Genomic DNA, 15,791 nt, shown 5'->3' with positions numbered 1-15,791 from the left:
GAGAGAGAGAGAGAGAGAGAGAAGGAGGCTAAGGACAAAAAAAAAAAAAAAAAAAAAGGAAAGAGGGCGGGGGACCCCCTTCTGCAGAGCGAGCGTTCTGCACCAACAGCCTTCGACAGCCTCGGTTGCTTTCCTGAGGCCAAGCCCGGCGCGGTCCAAGGAGATAATCCACACCAAAAAAATAAAATTAAAAAGTCACCCTATGTTCAAGTCAGGAGAAAAAAAAAATTCCTTCTAGCTCTCCAAACGCGTCCACACGCACACACTAAAAATAATAATAAGGGGGAGAAAGGAAAGGGGAGGCCAGCAGGGCGGGGGAGTTAGGCAAACAGAAGAAGAGAGACGAAGGGGTGGGAGAGAAGAATCAAAGTGGGTTTTTTTTTCAAGGTTAAAAAAGTTATTCCCAGGCAAGAGTTCAAGCACCAACAGAAGAAGGCTTGTTCCAGCTTTAAAACATCTTCAAGAAAACGTGTTCCCCCTCTCTGCACTCCTGTGGATTCTCAGGAGTGACTAAAGTTTCAGGAGGAGAGGGTGATGTCTTGCAGATGTATTGGAGAGCAGGATTCTCACTTTACTTTTCGTAAGAAGAAAAAAAAAAGGGCTTCAAGAGTCCGAAGGAGGGTGGCGGTGGGTTTCCCCCTTTCCCTTCCCGCTCGCTCTCCCCCTCTTCTCGCTGAGCTCCTTTTTCCTTCTCAGTTGGATCAAGAAGCTCTCTGGCACTTCAAAAGGCACAAACTGGCATGCAGAGGAGGCTTTGTAGGGAATACAAGAAAATTGGAGACCCCTGGGAGGGCAGATCTCGACTTAATAGGAGCCTGTAATTACGTGGCAAAGCCTTTGTGCGGTGCCTGACGTTTTACAGACCCCCTTTCTCCATCACAATCTCCTTCTTCCTCCTTTCCTTCGGACCAAAAAACAGTCTGATTAAGAAAACCCCCTTTGCCAACATCTGAGCCAGAGAGAAAGAGAGAGGGAGGGAGCCAGAGAGGGAGGAGGGAGCGAAAGGGGGGGAGGAGAGCGCGAGAGCGAGAGAGCCCCTTGGACTTTTAAAGCAGAGGTCTAATTATCATTCCCTGCAGTAGTATCGCGGGGAGACAAGACAAACTGAAACCCACAGTCACTTCAAACGGGCTGACTATTTTGCTTGGGCATTAACTCCTCCAGATTTGTTTAAGATCCTGTTGGAAAAACTCATTTGCATGTTTTGATAACAGCTGCGGGGAAACTTGTTGGAAAAAATCCACAACTATCTCAATCAAATTTTCTTCTCTCTGCCCTTTTTTTCTTTAGCGTTTCCTGTCGTTCTAACAGTTTTGGGGGGTGGGGGAGCGTCTGAGAGCGCACGAAGGCGAGCGCGAGCAAATTAAGGCTCCGTAGGGCTCCGCAGAGACAGCCTATGAAATAATGTAATCAAAGGACGGGAGGCTCTCCCACGCGTCTTCCGCGAACCCAAGGCCGGTTCGGGGAGAGCTGGAAGGTGCCGAATCGATTCGAGTCTCTCGCGCCGCTCGGAATCCCGCGGCCAGGGCAGCAGGAAATTTACATATTTATTTCGCTGGAGGAAAGAACTCGAGGAGCGGAGCTTAATTGCTCCCTCCTCCCACCCTGGCCAATTTCGTAACCTCTTCCGTGCGGCCAAGGTCGCTTCCCCAGGCGACAGCGCGGAGTCGGGAGGGTCGCGCTGCCCAGATGCGCAGGAGTCGGGGGCATTCCTGGAGCGAGTGGCCAGGCGACGGTCCTGAGCACAGGGTCCGACCCGGGCGCCTGGGCGGGCGGGGGAGGGGCCGTAGGAGGAGGGACAGGGAGGGAGAGAGGAGCTCCCACGTCTAGGGATAATGCCCTGCCGCCCGTCTGCCGAGCCCTAACTTGACAAGGAACAGAGAGGTGCTCAGGGAGTTTTTCATGACCTGTTGGAATTTGGTAACAGCTTTAATAGTCTCATTAGAAATGAGTTACTATATGACGAGTAAGTAAAATATTAAGTGCTTATTTGTGGCATTTTATGTTCTTCAAACACACACACATACTTTCCCGCTGGCTTGATTACTAGACTTTTTCTCCCCCCTTCTTCTCCCTCCTATAGCCGAGAGGCTCGACTGGAGAGAAAGAAGGGTCCGAGTGTGTGTAAATGGTTTCTGGGCTCCAAACGGCCATAGTTAGCCCAGAACGCCCAGCCCCGATCTGGGAAAAGAACATTTGATGCCATCAAAGGGCTGCAGATTGAAACCAGATGTGCTCGCGCGGTTCTTTCCATGCATTTAATTAAGGAGCCGGGATGGAGGAGACTTTTTCATCATTAGTCCACCCACTCCCCCTCCTATTTCCACCCCCTCGCCCTCCACCCGCCCCCGCTCGCTCGCACCCCCGACCGGGAGCCCCAAGCCCCGCCAGCGCCGCGCGGTGCGCCGCGCCCGCCGCTCCGTCTCCCCAGCGGTCGGGGCTCGAGGCAGTAAACATCTGTCCGCGTCTGGGCCGGTGCGAGCCGAGCGGCAGGCACCGGGGTGCTGCTGGGCGGCGGACGCGCGCCCGGGTGGGCCCGCGCCGAGGCGGACGCCTTCCGCGGGGATCTCCCGCACCGCCGCGCGCGCGAGCCTCCGCTGGGCCGCACACGTGGCGGTGCCACCCGCTCGCTCGAAGGGACGCGACTCAATCGCACAGAGAGGTCCTCCCCAGGGGTCCCGCCGGCCGGGCTGGGCTGAAAGGGCCGAGGGCCCTCCCTTCCGTGCAGGCCGAGCGAGGCAGCGCCGGTTTCCGCAGCCGGGTCAGCCTCCTGCAGGCTCGCGGACCCCGCTCAGACCCGCACGGGGCCCGAGCCTCGCCCTGCTCCTCCACCCTCGCTGACAGTCGAATTTAACGTTTCTTTTTGTCCCGACACTGACCGAACTGCCCTTTGTGACAAAGGTCTGGGGAAGAGACCAGGGGCTTCGGACACCCCCAGGACGCGCCGCGCTTCCGCTGGAGACCCAGGCTCTCCGTCAGTCCGGGAAGCCCGCCTTCGGGAGACAGCGGCCTGGTCCCTGCAGGGCCGCCCCGCAGTCTGGTTAGTGGCCGGGAGGCAGCGACTGGGAGGAGAGATCAGAGCTGGGCCCTCCTGGGAAGCACAGTCGGAGGTCTGCGCTCGCACTCGCCGTGTTCTCGGGAGGGATCAGGCACTCCCTCAACATTATCCACTTGTCATTCGTGTAATAATGTCAACCAGTCCTACCAATACTAACTACGACGCCGTTTCAACAAAAACATCAGACACATTTGCTTAACATTTGTCGACCGAATATGTATCTGTGTGTAAGTTATATAAATTTTTCTATGCACTCTTCCCCCAAATCCTCAGCTGCTGGGGCTGAGAATTCAAATACCTCTGACTTCGGGGTGAGCTCAGCCGTGGCCCCGCAGCTCTCCCACCAAGGCTCTCAAGGCCCAGCCTGGGGGTCCTCCTCCAGCAATTGCGGTGGCCTTTGCGGACCTTGGGGAGGGAGGGGTGGGCGGAATGTCTTCCAAGCCCGAAAACGAATTCAGGGTCAGACTAACAAGGTGTCCAGGGAAAGGGAGAAGCCCGTGTTGGGACAGGGTCTGGAGGCAGGGGACAGGGTCTGGAGGCAGGCGGCAGGGTCTGGAGGCAGGAGGCAGGGTCCCCTCTCACCAGCCCGAGCGTTTTTTCCTGGAACCCTGCGGAGGCGCGGGAGAGCGGAAGGAAGGCTCCGAAGGCTCGAGGGGCCCTTCTGCACCCCGGCAGGCAGGCACCCTTTGGCCTCCGCGGCCAAGTCCCAGAGTCCCTCAGCCTCAGCCAAAATCACCGCGGGGAGTCCGGACAGCAGGGTGGGCTGGAGGAAAGCTCTGGGAGGGTCCCCAGGAAAGCAAATAAATCCCCAAGGCAGAGGCCGGACAGAATGCTTTTTTGGTGTTGCTTTTTTAGACCTTTTTAGGTTTTTTCTTTTCCTTTTTTTTTTCTATTAACAATTACTAGTGGGTTGGATCCACACCCTGATTATGCTTACACAACATTTGTAATTTGCTGAGATTCTGGATTTGCTGGATTGTAATTGAAAGCTATGCGGATAACCCTACAGGGAGATTCAAGACCAAATGGAGAGCTCTGGTCACCCAATAAATGGTGAAAAGCATGGGTTTGTACCTAGCTGGCCAGGCGGAAAAGGCTCTCAGGGACCCTCAGAACCAGCGCCAGTGCTCTACTTTGGGCACACAAAGGTGGGCAGGAGAGGCCTTCTCAGAATGCCCAAGGTGGCTGCCTGGCCTCTCCTTGCAGTCCAGGCGCCAGGCCTTGCTCGCTAGAGAGGTGGAGGGCGGGGGAAATTGGTGGATCAAAGTTCTTTCGGCTCAGGTTGCAGGAACCAGGAGGGCCAAGTACCTCTAGAATTCAAGAACCACCATCTGGCAAAAAGATGTCAGGAGAAGGGAAGCTGTGGCTGGGAGCATATGCCCGTCCCAGCAAGCAGGCAGCAGGTCTGGCCTGGGAACTTAGAAGGCCCCAGAGAACGCTGTGGCCTGTTTAGTTCCTTAATCACTACTTTCCTTTCCCCATGTGATTTCCTTTTGGGAAGAGTTGGGAGGAGAGCATTTCTAACTCAAAATCTCTGAACATGTGTAGATCTTTCCTTGGCTTTCACTTTGACTTCCATCCATCAATCAGTATTTATTAAAAATCTGAAGCTCTGGGTGATGTCAGTAACCAGAACCCTCTTCCTCATGACCCTTCCAGCATCTAAGAGTGCCTTTCCAACCCTTCTTTCGGCCCCACCCTTTTAAAAAATAACTCCTGTTTCTGGATTCTTCCACAAGTAAGTGGGAGCAAAGCTGGGACTAGCAAGGAAAATTGCCAAGAGATCAGAACAAGGTAGGAAGGAGGAAGGAGGTTTGGTTTACAGCCATGTGCCCTTGGGTGGTCCTATTCATAGTTAGGTTTGGTATTGATTACTGTTCAGGGTTTCCTTGGCACAGGAAGCTGGCAGAACTGTGCCTCATCTGGCTAGCAGAATGTGCCCCCACCCTAAGAAGCTTCCCCTCTGAGGTGGAAACCAGGAGTTGCCTTCCCTGACATGTTCATAAGCTGACATGATAATCACATGTGACAGGTCACCGGTTCCATGACACATAAGCAAGACAATACCACCCTCATGCAAATAATATGCTTTGGGGGGTAGAAATGCTTTCCTGCTCATGGTTCACAATCCAATATATATTCATTAATGATGAGACAGGGGAAAACAGAGAAGTGCAAGATAATTCCACAGGCTCACCGGCTTGTAGTGTTTCTGAGAAGGAAGCTCAATGCCAGCCTTGAAAGAAACTCTCCTTTACCCTTCAATTCTGGCTCTTGTAATCGTAAGTGGCATTGTGGGACCATTCCTGCCTTGCAGGGGTGAGTGCCCTCCACTGACTCCCACCTCCATCCAGGAGCCCTATTGAGTGATATTGAAATTTTGCAAGAATGAAATACAGTAGGACTAAAACACATTTCCAAGTAGTACACTGGTAATGTGCCCATCCTATTATAGGCCGGAAGTCCAACATACTCAGTTGGGACTCAGTGCAGTTTCACAGGGGCTATCTGCTCCTCCAACCACTGACACTAACGTTGCACACACCACCGGGCCAGCTTTAGCTAAAGACATCTGTAATCTGCACATTGCCAAACTCAGTGAATACTCTTAGACCTTATTTTGCTAAATGTCTCAGCTGTTATCAACAGTACTGAGCATTCTCTTTTTGAAATTTCTTCTCCTGGTGTCCTCTCTTGCTCTGAAGACCTCCTGGTCTTCAGAGAATATTCCTTTTCTGCAGCTCACTTCTTACATGTTGCTACTCTCCAGGGTTCTGCCTTTCATCTTGCCCATCCTCTCCATTGAACAGGTTGTTACTGTAAGATCTCACAGATTTTCACAGGTTAACTACCACTTGTTTGTCAATGAGTCTAGTGTCTAAAGTTTAAGCTTTGTTACTTACTGTCACGCTGGGCAAAGTGAGCAATTTAGTTACCTCTGTAAGCCTCAGTTTACTCCTCTTTCCCATAGGGCTAATCATGGCCCCTCCTGACATATATTTGTGAGAATTAAATGAGAATGTATGCAAGCCCTTTAACACAGGGCTTAGCACATAGTAAGCCCAGAAAGAAAAAAAGATAGCTCTGTTCTTGCTGACAATCGTTCATTCATCAAGGAACCTTAAACTCAACAAGTCTAACACCAAACTCGCCTAATCTCTCCATGCCCCTCCTCTTTCCCCAGCAGGAAACTTAGGAGTTACCCCAAATTCCTCTCTCTCTGACCCCAACTCCAGCTTATCCAGGTTATCATGAAGGTCTGCCTACGTTACATAGCTGGCATCTAATCTGTCACTATATAGTCTATAAGGGATGGTTGATGGTCCTGAAGGTTAAGTAAGACCAGAGCAAACGAACAGGCGACGTGCACAGCTATGATATTATGGTGTGTTCCAATATATAAAACACAACAAGTAGTCAAAATGCCTTGTGAAATACCCTCAGAGGAAACATGAATGTGCAGGTACTACAACTTCTTTCTCCTGAGGAAGCCAAGGCTTTCTAAACCAGGAAAACTCAGACCTACCACAAACGGGCAAATGGCTGTTGGGAGGATTAAGAAGACAAAAGAAGGAAGTCCTACCGTAGTCCTTACTCAACAAATGTTGATTTCTTTCATCTGCTCTTTCCCTTAGGATCAGATAGCCCAGGCTAGGTTCCCCTGGGCACCACAAAGAAACCGGAAGCTAAATCCTTGCTGTCTTTCCATTTTAGAAAAGTCCCTCAAGGGTAGGCAAATGCATGTGATGAAGATGCTTCAAACTGGGAACGGTTCCAGGCAAGCAGCAGCACACAGAGCTGCTAGGGAAACCACTGCGACTCTTCCCTGCTGCCCCAGAACAGCTAAAGCCTGGTGGCTTCTCATATCACACTCAGAATTAGAGGACCTGCCTGCTCACTAGATTCTTGGCCCTTCACAAGACATCTGAGCTGAGGTCCCAGGCTGGCTTTCTGCCTCTGCAGGCTCCCCGACTTTTGGGCCCTGGAGCACTATTTCTAAGCCAAGCAAAAGTGGGTGGGCTCTTAAAGGAGAGCTACAAAATGCTTTGGGCCTGGGTAAGTCTGGCTGAGTTGAAACCCATAAGGTCCTTCAGTTGACTTTAGTGCTTATTTATAGCCTACCCGGTGGGTGTGCCACTTCGGATCACCTTCTTTGGCTTGCTGCTCTCATAAATCTGGAGCCAAGTGCAGCCTAGTCTCCACCTGCTTTCTTCTCCAGAGTCCTTGCGCGGATCTCTCCTTCCAAACGGGGCTTGCCCTTCTCTTCTCCCAGTTCTCCCCTTTCCTCTAGGACCAGCTTCAGGCGGACAAAGAGCCTAGCTGCGTCTCCTATGGGCCAGTTACACTTGCTAGGTATATATATGTATTATTCTCCTTGTTTTATATATATATATATATATATATATTTTATCATCTTAAACCCACCTGGATTTGGCTTATCTTAAGTTCTGCTCCACGGCAAGCAGCGGTAAGAAATTTCAGGGCCATATTTTTTTTGCTCACCTCCAAAGTTTGCTGTGAGATAACATGTATATGAGGAACTTAGTATAAAAGCCATGACTGCAAATAAGACTAGTTCTTTTCTTGCTTCTTTATCATTACAGAAGAAGAGAGGAGAATTGATAGAAAGGGATTTATGCATTTAAAAAACTTTTAAGACCTGAAATAACGTATTATTTCAACACTTTGTGGCTCATGAACTATTAACTTCAACATTTCAAGTCACCATTCACCTTTTTATACAATACACACCCTTACTTTTCATGAACTTGGTGTCCCGCTTCACATTTAAAACACAAGAACCAGCTTCGTGCAATGGCAGTATCATAGCCAATGAGGTTTATCCGAGGCGCGATCATTGCTAATTAAAACACCAGAACCATCTTTCTCAACATGATTTTTTTTTAACTTCCTTTTGCCACTCGCCTTTTAATCCTTTCCTCTTTCTGGAATTTTTCCTTTGAGTATCTGCTGCTCCTTTAAGCTCGAAGTCTGAATTATTTCCTTCAAAATTTGAAGAGTATGATTTATTGATCTCTCTAATTTATCAGGTGTCTCAGTTTCCCCATTAAAAATTATTATACAGGATCTCAAATATCTGGTTTTATGTTATTTTGGACCAAATGACCATTAATCTTTAACCTTACCAGACAGGCTATTCTGTCCCACTTTGAGCCTAGCATGAGAGAAGAGTAGAGCTTTAGCAGCTCAGGGAGGTAGATTCCTTGGTTCTATGTCTTAAAAATTTCAAGTGAGTTACTTAGTCCTTCTGAGCTTCAGCATTTCAAAGAACTGCTGAAAAAATTTAAGATAACATAGGTAAGGATCCATCAGAATGCCTGGCAAATAGTGAATATTCAACGATAGTTCACAAAGTGATAGTGTCCACTTTGGGCCATGATGCAGCAGCTTGCAGCAGACCAACCATGTTCCCACCAAGAGCAGCCCCAAAAATCTGAAATATTAGATCCTCCTCACCCCAAATATCAGAGGCTTGTAAGGCAACTAGGACTTAAATGATTATGTTCCAGAGAAGAATGCTTTTTGAGACAAACCAAACTTTGTCCATCTCCCCTTTATCCTTGGGTTGCCTACCACATTTTGGCGTAGAACAAGAACAAGAAGAAAGTTCCTGCTAAGAAGCAGGGACTCCAGCAGAGCTTTATCAATGGAATGGCATTAAAGGAAGATAAGCTTGAGTTTGGGATTGCTGAGCTTTCATAAAGGAGGGAGGCTGAGACAAATGAGACCAATATCCACATGTCTGTCCCCTCAAGGTATTTAAGTTGAACCAGGCAAAAGGCTGAGAGGCATAGCATAATGTGAATAAAAATTAGATCGGACATTTTGGCAACCTGACAAGGGGCAGGAAGATAAAAATTGAAGCTCATGGCATATTAAGGAGAAGAAGCCACAATAAATACTTCAGGCTCTCTGTTAGGAGATCTAGTAAACTATACCCTAAAGAATGCAAACAAATTGATGCAGACTGAATCGAACAAAATTGAGTTCATTGCCCATTGAATTGAGCTGATTTGCCTCTCTTTTGCTTTCAAAGACAAGCTGAATTCTCTGTTAAGGTATACAACATCCAGAGTCACTATAATTTTCATATAAAATGCCTAACATTTCATTCTTTTAAAAAAGGGGCATATTCAGAAACAAGACCAAGGGAAACAACACACAACAGAAATAGGTGGCTCAGATATCAGAGAAAGCAAGCATGGACTTAAAAAACTAATAACATAACTAAAGTAATGTATCATGAGAATTTCACCAGTGGAATTTTAAAAATCAAATGGAATTTCTAGAACTGAAAATATAACTGAACTTGAAAGTCCAGTATATAAGTTTAAAGGGATATTTGACACAGTTCAAAAGATAATTAGTGAGCTGAAAAATAGACCAGAAGAAAATATCTAGGCTGACGCATGGAGGTTAATAAATGCTGTGGAGCAGAAAGTATTCTGGGAAGCTGGAGGAGTAGGAGGCACCAGAAATTATCTCTCCAGTAGACAATTACAGTGGCAGAATCTGTCTAATATATGGATGGTAAATTGAGGTTAATACTAAGCCCCACGGCAGGCAGTTGTGCACGTGTTCCTAGAGCAGCTAGAAACTTACTAGATCCCGATTGGGCAAAAAGAATTCTATCCTCCAACATCAGGGATCTGTGCTCTAATTACTGGTTGCTGCTTCTGATCACAGAGGTGCAGATGAACAGGAGGATGACAATTACTGTCATACTCCCCCATTGCTGCAATCCCCTCCCCTCAAGCTAAAATGATCTCTAGGGGTTTTAGTGGCCAGTTCCCTTCCTCCCCCCTTCATTTCACTCTTTTTCCCCATTTAGGAGATAGACATTAAAGATTACAAGATTCAGGGGCACCTGGGTGGCTCAGACAGTTAAATGCCTGGCTCTTGATTTTGGCTTAGGTCATGATCTCAGGGTCCTGGAAAACAGCCCCACATCAGGCTCTATGCTGGGTGTGGAGCCTGCTTAAGATTTTCTCTCTCCCTCTCCCTTCACCCTCCTTCCTTGCCTCCCCCCACCCCCGACTCATGCTCTCACTCTCTCTCTCTCTCTCTCTCAACGACAGTAAAATAAATAAAGATTAGGACATTCACAAGCAACTATATGTGTGGAAAATTAGAAAGTGACTGTTCGGGCGCCTGGGTGGCTCAGTGGATTAAGCCGCTGCCTTCCGCTCAGGTCATGATCTCAGGGTCCTGGGATCGAGCCCCGCATCGGGCTCTCTGCTCAGCAGGGAGCCTGCTTCCTCCTCTCTCTCTCTCTCTCTCTGCCTGCCTCTCTGCCTACTTGTAATCTCTGTCTGTCAAATAAAATAAATAAAATCTTTTAAAAAAAAAAAAAAAAGTGACTGTTCACACCCAAGAAAAGGTGCAGGCTCAGGAAAGACCTGAGAAGATCTTAAGTTTGCCCCTCAGGCGGATCCTTGGAACACAGACGGTCTGCAACAATAAAAAACAATAAACAAAAACAATAATTGAAACCTTGGGAAAGGAGAAAAATCTGATTTCCAGGTTATCACATTATTAGATTCAAATGTTTTACTTTCTTTCTTTCTTTCTTTTTTTCCCTAAGATTTTATTTATTTATTTGACAGAGACAGACACAGTGAGAGAGGGAATAGAAGCAGGGGGAGTGGGAGATGGAGAAGCAGGCTTTCCGCTGAGCAGGGTGCCCGATGTGGGGCTTGATCCCAGTACTTTGGAATCATGACCTGAGCCAAAGGCAGATGCTTAACAACTGAGCCACCCAGGCACCCCAAACATTTGGCTTTCAACAAAAAATCACTAGGCATATGAAGGAACAGAAAAATAAGGCTTATTAAAAGTAATAAATAAATAAATAAACAAAAAGTGTTCCTGGAGAAGATTTGACAGAAGACCTACTAGAAAAGGCATTAAAAACACCATTGTCATAAATATGTTCAAAGAACTACAGGAAGATGTAGAGAAAGTAAAAAAAAAAAAAATGATGTGTGAACAGAATGACATTATCAACAAAGAGAAAGAAAACATAAAAAGGAGTCAAAAAGAAATTCTGGAGCTGAAAAGTACATAACTAAAATGATAAATTCACTAGAAGAATTCAAAGGCATATTTGAGCAGGCGGAGGAGAAAATCCACAAACTTGAAGGTAGAATGGTGGAAATTATCAAATGTGAAGAACAGAAGGAAAAAAAAATCGAAGAAAAGTGAACATAGCTGAAGTGAACTGTGGGCCACTATCAAGCAGGCCATTTACACGTTGTGAGAGTTCCAGGAGAAGAGAAAGAGAAAGGGACAGAGAGAATATCTGAAGAAATAATGGCTGAAAACTTCCCAAATTTGAGGAAAGACATGAATATAAATATCTAAGAAGCTCAACATTCTCCAGATAAGACGAACTCAAAGAGAGTCACACTGGGGCACATCATAATCAAACTTTGAAAAGCCAAAGATAAAACCAAGCCAAGATAATCTTGAAGCAGCACAAGAGAAGCAGCTAACCACATACAAGGGATCCTCAATACAAGCATTAGCAGATTTTTTTCATCAGAAATTTTAGAGGTGAGAAGACAATGGTTCAATATATTCAAAGTGCTCAATGTGGGGGAGAAAACATCGTCAACCAACGGATCCTGTATCGAACAAAACTATCCTTCAAAAGTGAGGGAGAAATTAAGGCATTTCCAAATAAGTAAAATCTGATGGAGTTCAGTTCAACTAGAACTGCCTTACGAGAAATACTCACAGGAATCCTACCAGGTGAAATGAAAGGACACTAGACAGTAAATTGAAGCCATTTGCAGAAACAAGTATCTTCATAAAGTTAAATCAAAGGCAGTTATAAAAGTTAGTATTATTTTAACGGTGGTTTGTAATTTCACTTTTCCTGTTCCACATTACTTAAGAGACTTAATTAATGTATTTCTTAAGGTTATTATCTAAAAGCTAGTGTCACTATAACTTTGGCTTATAACTCTACATGCTGCTTTATATATGATTTATAAGACTAATGCATTCAAAAGAATTATTAGTGTAGCTTTTTGGGCACACAATGTAAATGATGTAATTTTGTGACATCCACCACCAGGAGAGGTAGTGACAGAGCAGTAAAGGAGTAGAGTTTGTATATCACTGAAGTTAAACTGGTATAAATTTAAATTACAGTGTTTGAACTTTAGGATGTCAAATGTGATCCCCATGGTCACCACAAAGAAAATAGCTACAGAATATATACAAAAGGAAATGAGAAGTAAATTTAAATGTTTGACTATAAAAAATTTAAACACAAAAGCAGATAGTAATGCAAGAAATGAGGGACAAAAAAGCTGTAGGGCCTATAGAAGAAAAAACAGCAAAATGACAGAATTAAGTCCCTCCTTATTAGTAAATGGATTAAACTCTCCAATCAAAAGACAGAGACTGGTGGAAAGGAAATGATGTGTGATGGAGCCATATGCTGTCTGCAAGAGACTTACTTTAAATCCAAATCAGAGACTGAACGTGAAAGGATGGAAGAAGATATTTCATCAAATAGTAACCAAAAAAGAGCAAAAGTGGCTATAGGGATATTAGAAAAAATAGGTTTTGTATCAACATAGGTTAAAAGAAATGAATAAGAGCACTGTATATTAATAAAAGTTTCAACACAGCAAGAATATATAACAATTATAAGCATTTATATACCTAATGACAGACCAGCAAAATATAGGAAGCAACAACTGACAGAACTATGGGGAGAAGTAAACAGCTTTACAATAGCAGGAGCGTCAATGCTTAACTCTCCAGAGCAGACAGAAGTAGATAGAAGATAATGCAACAGAGGTCTTGAATAACACCACAGAGCAACTAGATGGAACAGGCCTCACAGAGCGCTCTGCTTGAGGACAGGAGCACTCACATCCCTCTCCAGTGCACACAGGGCAGTTTCCAGGGTAGACCATATGTCAGCCACAAATCAGGTCTCAGCAGATTGAAATGACAGATACCATCCAAATTTTCCCGACCACAACAAGATGAAATTAGCAATCAACAACAGAAGCAAAACTGGAAAGTTCACAAAATAAACAACAGACTTTCAAATAAACAATACTATTTGTAACAGATTTAAACTGCAAATAATCCAAATATTCAATATTATGAATATATAGCATGATGCTGATATAACTGAATATTACCTGCTGCTACGTGAAAAAATATGATCGAGGCCCACAGAGATAGTGTTGATAGGAAAATGTCAGACATAAAGAACACCTTTTGTTTGTTTCTCTTATGTTTAAAAAAGCCAGTTCCCTTCATATTCCACTTCTCAAGCTGAAGACATCCCACACTATATTTTTTACAGGAACTATAATTCAAGCAAGAAATTGGAGGCCTAGTTCTTGCCATTTATCTACTGTTTGTCTTCCACAGAGAATTTCTGTAAGGATGAGTAGAGGCATGTAAGAAAAAAAAAAAAAAAAAAAACCTTAAAACAGAATATTAGTTGGCTTAACAAGTATCAAATATCCTTAAAATTGCCTTCTGGTATGTAGCAGGATATTAAATATACTTTTGTGTGTTCAATTAAGTGATATACTAAGTACATAGCACTGAAAACAGATGTCTAAAATATAAAGGCCATGAAATTTCCTCCTAGCTAAGCAGCCATTAACATTAACCTCAATCTCCTAACTTTGGAACTGCAGTAATAGCAATAATTGCTATCATTTGATGAGTATTTACTATAAGCCAAATACTGTGTTCCATTTTATATATCCATTACTTCATTTAATCTTCACAATAATCCCAGAAAGTAGGTTTTACTATCCCCTTTTGCCAATAAGGAAACCAAGGTTAAGTAATTTTCCCAGGGTAGGAGAGGGCACTCAGCCATGATTAGAACCTGATTCTCTGACCACAATTAGGCGCATGCTGCCAATGACACTGACAGATAGTGTGTCATGCTGGTGTGTATCAGTGATTTACAGAAGTGCCAATGCAATAATCTGAACCTGTAAATGTAAGATTTCTTTTTTAAGATTTTTTTTTTTAATTTGACAGACAGAGATCACAAGCAGGCAGAGAGGCAGGCAGAGAGAGAGGGAGAAGCAGGCTCCCTGCTGAGCAGAGAGCCTGATGCGGGGCTCGATCCCAGGACCCTGAGATCATGACCTGAGCCGAAGGCAGAGGCTTAACCCACTGAGCCATCCAGGGGCCCTAAATGTAAGTTTTAATACAAAATCAGCCTCAGGACTCCCTGCTTACCTTCCCATGGCCTCTACTTTACTCTTACTTGACCCTCTTGAGTATACTGTAGCAGCAATTAAAAAACTAGAAATATCAGAAGGAAGAAGAGGACATTGGTCCCTTTGTTTATCTCACCAAAGGGTGCATATCCCCAAATTGGGTTACCATTGAGTATTTTGGAGCCTCTCTTTGCTTTCTTCCCCTGGGAATGGAGTAACGAGAAAAGTTGTACAGTAGCATTCAGACTTACTATTTTTCTTGGTGGAAAAGTGGAAAAGAATTATAAAACGTAGGGTTAAACACCCTATAAATCAAAGTATACTTGTACTTAGATTATTTTTTTTTACCCAGCTCTTGTTTGAAAGGTTCCAATTTTTTTTTGTTTGTAATGAAGATTCCTTTGCCATATCACATTGACATAAGTATTATCAAAAGCATGTTCCTCAGTTGCTAGGAGTCAGACTCTTATTCTTAGACCATAGGAAAGACTTGTTATCATGACCTTGGACTGTGTTGCTGAAATGTGCTCTTTCTGAAGATAAGAGTCTCATTGAAAAATGAATCTATACTTCCATAGGTTGAAGAAGAATTTCAGCTACTGCACCCTGCTGTAGCAAGACAACTAATAAAAACCTTGAACCCATTACTCATGTATGAGAACAAAGAGAGCTTTATTGAAGATCAAATAAAAGTAGAAATACTGAGTCAGGCAGTAGATTAAGTGAAGATTCCAGCATTCTTTTTTGTTCACATTGCTTTTAATGATATTTGAGATTAAAGGTTCAATAGAATTCAACACAGTGACCTTAAAAAACTCGATTTTCTATATTTGCAGATTCTAACTATTCACCTCAAAACTTTACTTCTCAACAAGATGTCTGTCTTCATTTTATTTTTCATGCCTGTCTGTCTCAGTCTTAACCAGCAAAATATGTCCCTTTTTAAATCTCTCAGACCCTTCTGCATTAGATAGTCATTCATTTACTTACTCAACTCAACATGTGTTGATTGCCTACTGACCCCGAGGATTAAAACAAGCAATCAAGCAAGCAAGCAAACAAACAAACAAAAAAAACAGGTTTGCTCATGGTATGCTCACTGTCTAAGAGGGGAGATAAACACTCTGAAATTTAGACAATGATTTGGCAGAATCAATGACTGAACATTATATTTTTCAAATAAAAAAAGTAATTTCTTTAATTTCTAAAATTGATCTAGTCCCAAGCCCTTCATCCAGCAGGACCTAAAAAAACTTAAATTCAGTATTTAATGGTATCTCAGAGTTCTAGAGCCAAATAGTCTCTCCAAGATAATTCAGTCTCTTTGGGGATTCTGGTGTTCCTCTTTCCACTTGCTTTCCATCCCCTGGCTTTCCTCTAGGAGCATCTAAGCACATCAGGGAGGGGTTTCAAGCCTCAAAGATACTGAGGAGAGAGATTATAAGATCCACAAATAGGATCCACAATCCACAGATAAGTCCTGTTTCGATTAC

General features: G+C 44.4%; 1 protein-coding gene and 1 non-coding gene across 2 annotated transcripts; one reads left to right on the top strand and one right to left on the bottom strand.

Annotated features, from left to right (window-relative positions):
* Nucleotides 1-7,917, bottom strand: LOC116576698. Its single transcript, XM_032319177.1, has 4 exons — nt 7,817-7,917; nt 2,880-3,037; nt 2,555-2,790; nt 1-2,522 (listed from the first exon to the last, which is right to left on the bottom strand). The coding sequence occupies exons 1-4, from the start codon at nt 7,915-7,917 to the stop codon at nt 2,259-2,261; spliced, it is 759 nt and encodes a 252-aa protein (XP_032175068.1). The 3' UTR covers nt 1-2,258.
* On the top strand, nt 7,863-8,010 carry LOC116576854. The gene has a single exon (XR_004280313.1). It is a non-coding gene; the product is annotated as a U4 spliceosomal RNA (small nuclear RNA).
* The last annotated feature ends 7,781 nt before the right edge of the window (nt 8,011-15,791 follow it).

The sequence above is a fragment of the Mustela erminea genome, chromosome 17 (genome assembly GCF_009829155.1).
Source record: "Mustela erminea isolate mMusErm1 chromosome 17, mMusErm1.Pri, whole genome shotgun sequence".
Classification (NCBI taxonomy): domain Eukaryota; kingdom Metazoa; phylum Chordata; class Mammalia; order Carnivora; family Mustelidae; genus Mustela; species Mustela erminea.
This window is presented reverse-complemented; position numbering and strand designations above follow the sequence as displayed.

What these genes read in the sequence shown, in the direction of transcription:
- LOC116576698 (XM_032319177.1), bottom strand. Translation starts at nt 7,917, where the DNA reads ATGATCGCGCCTCGGATAAACCTCATTGGCTATGATACTGCCATTGCA. An exon ending in GGACACCAAGTTCATGAAAA is followed by an intron (nt 3,038 to 7,816) that starts GTAAGGGTGTGT and finishes GCCACTAACCAG; the next exon opens with ACTGCGGGGCGGCCCTGCAG. An exon ending in TTGTCACAAAGGGCAGTTCG is followed by an intron (nt 2,791 to 2,879) that starts GTCAGTGTCGGG and finishes TGCGGGTCTGAG; the next exon opens with CGGGGTCCGCGAGCCTGCAG.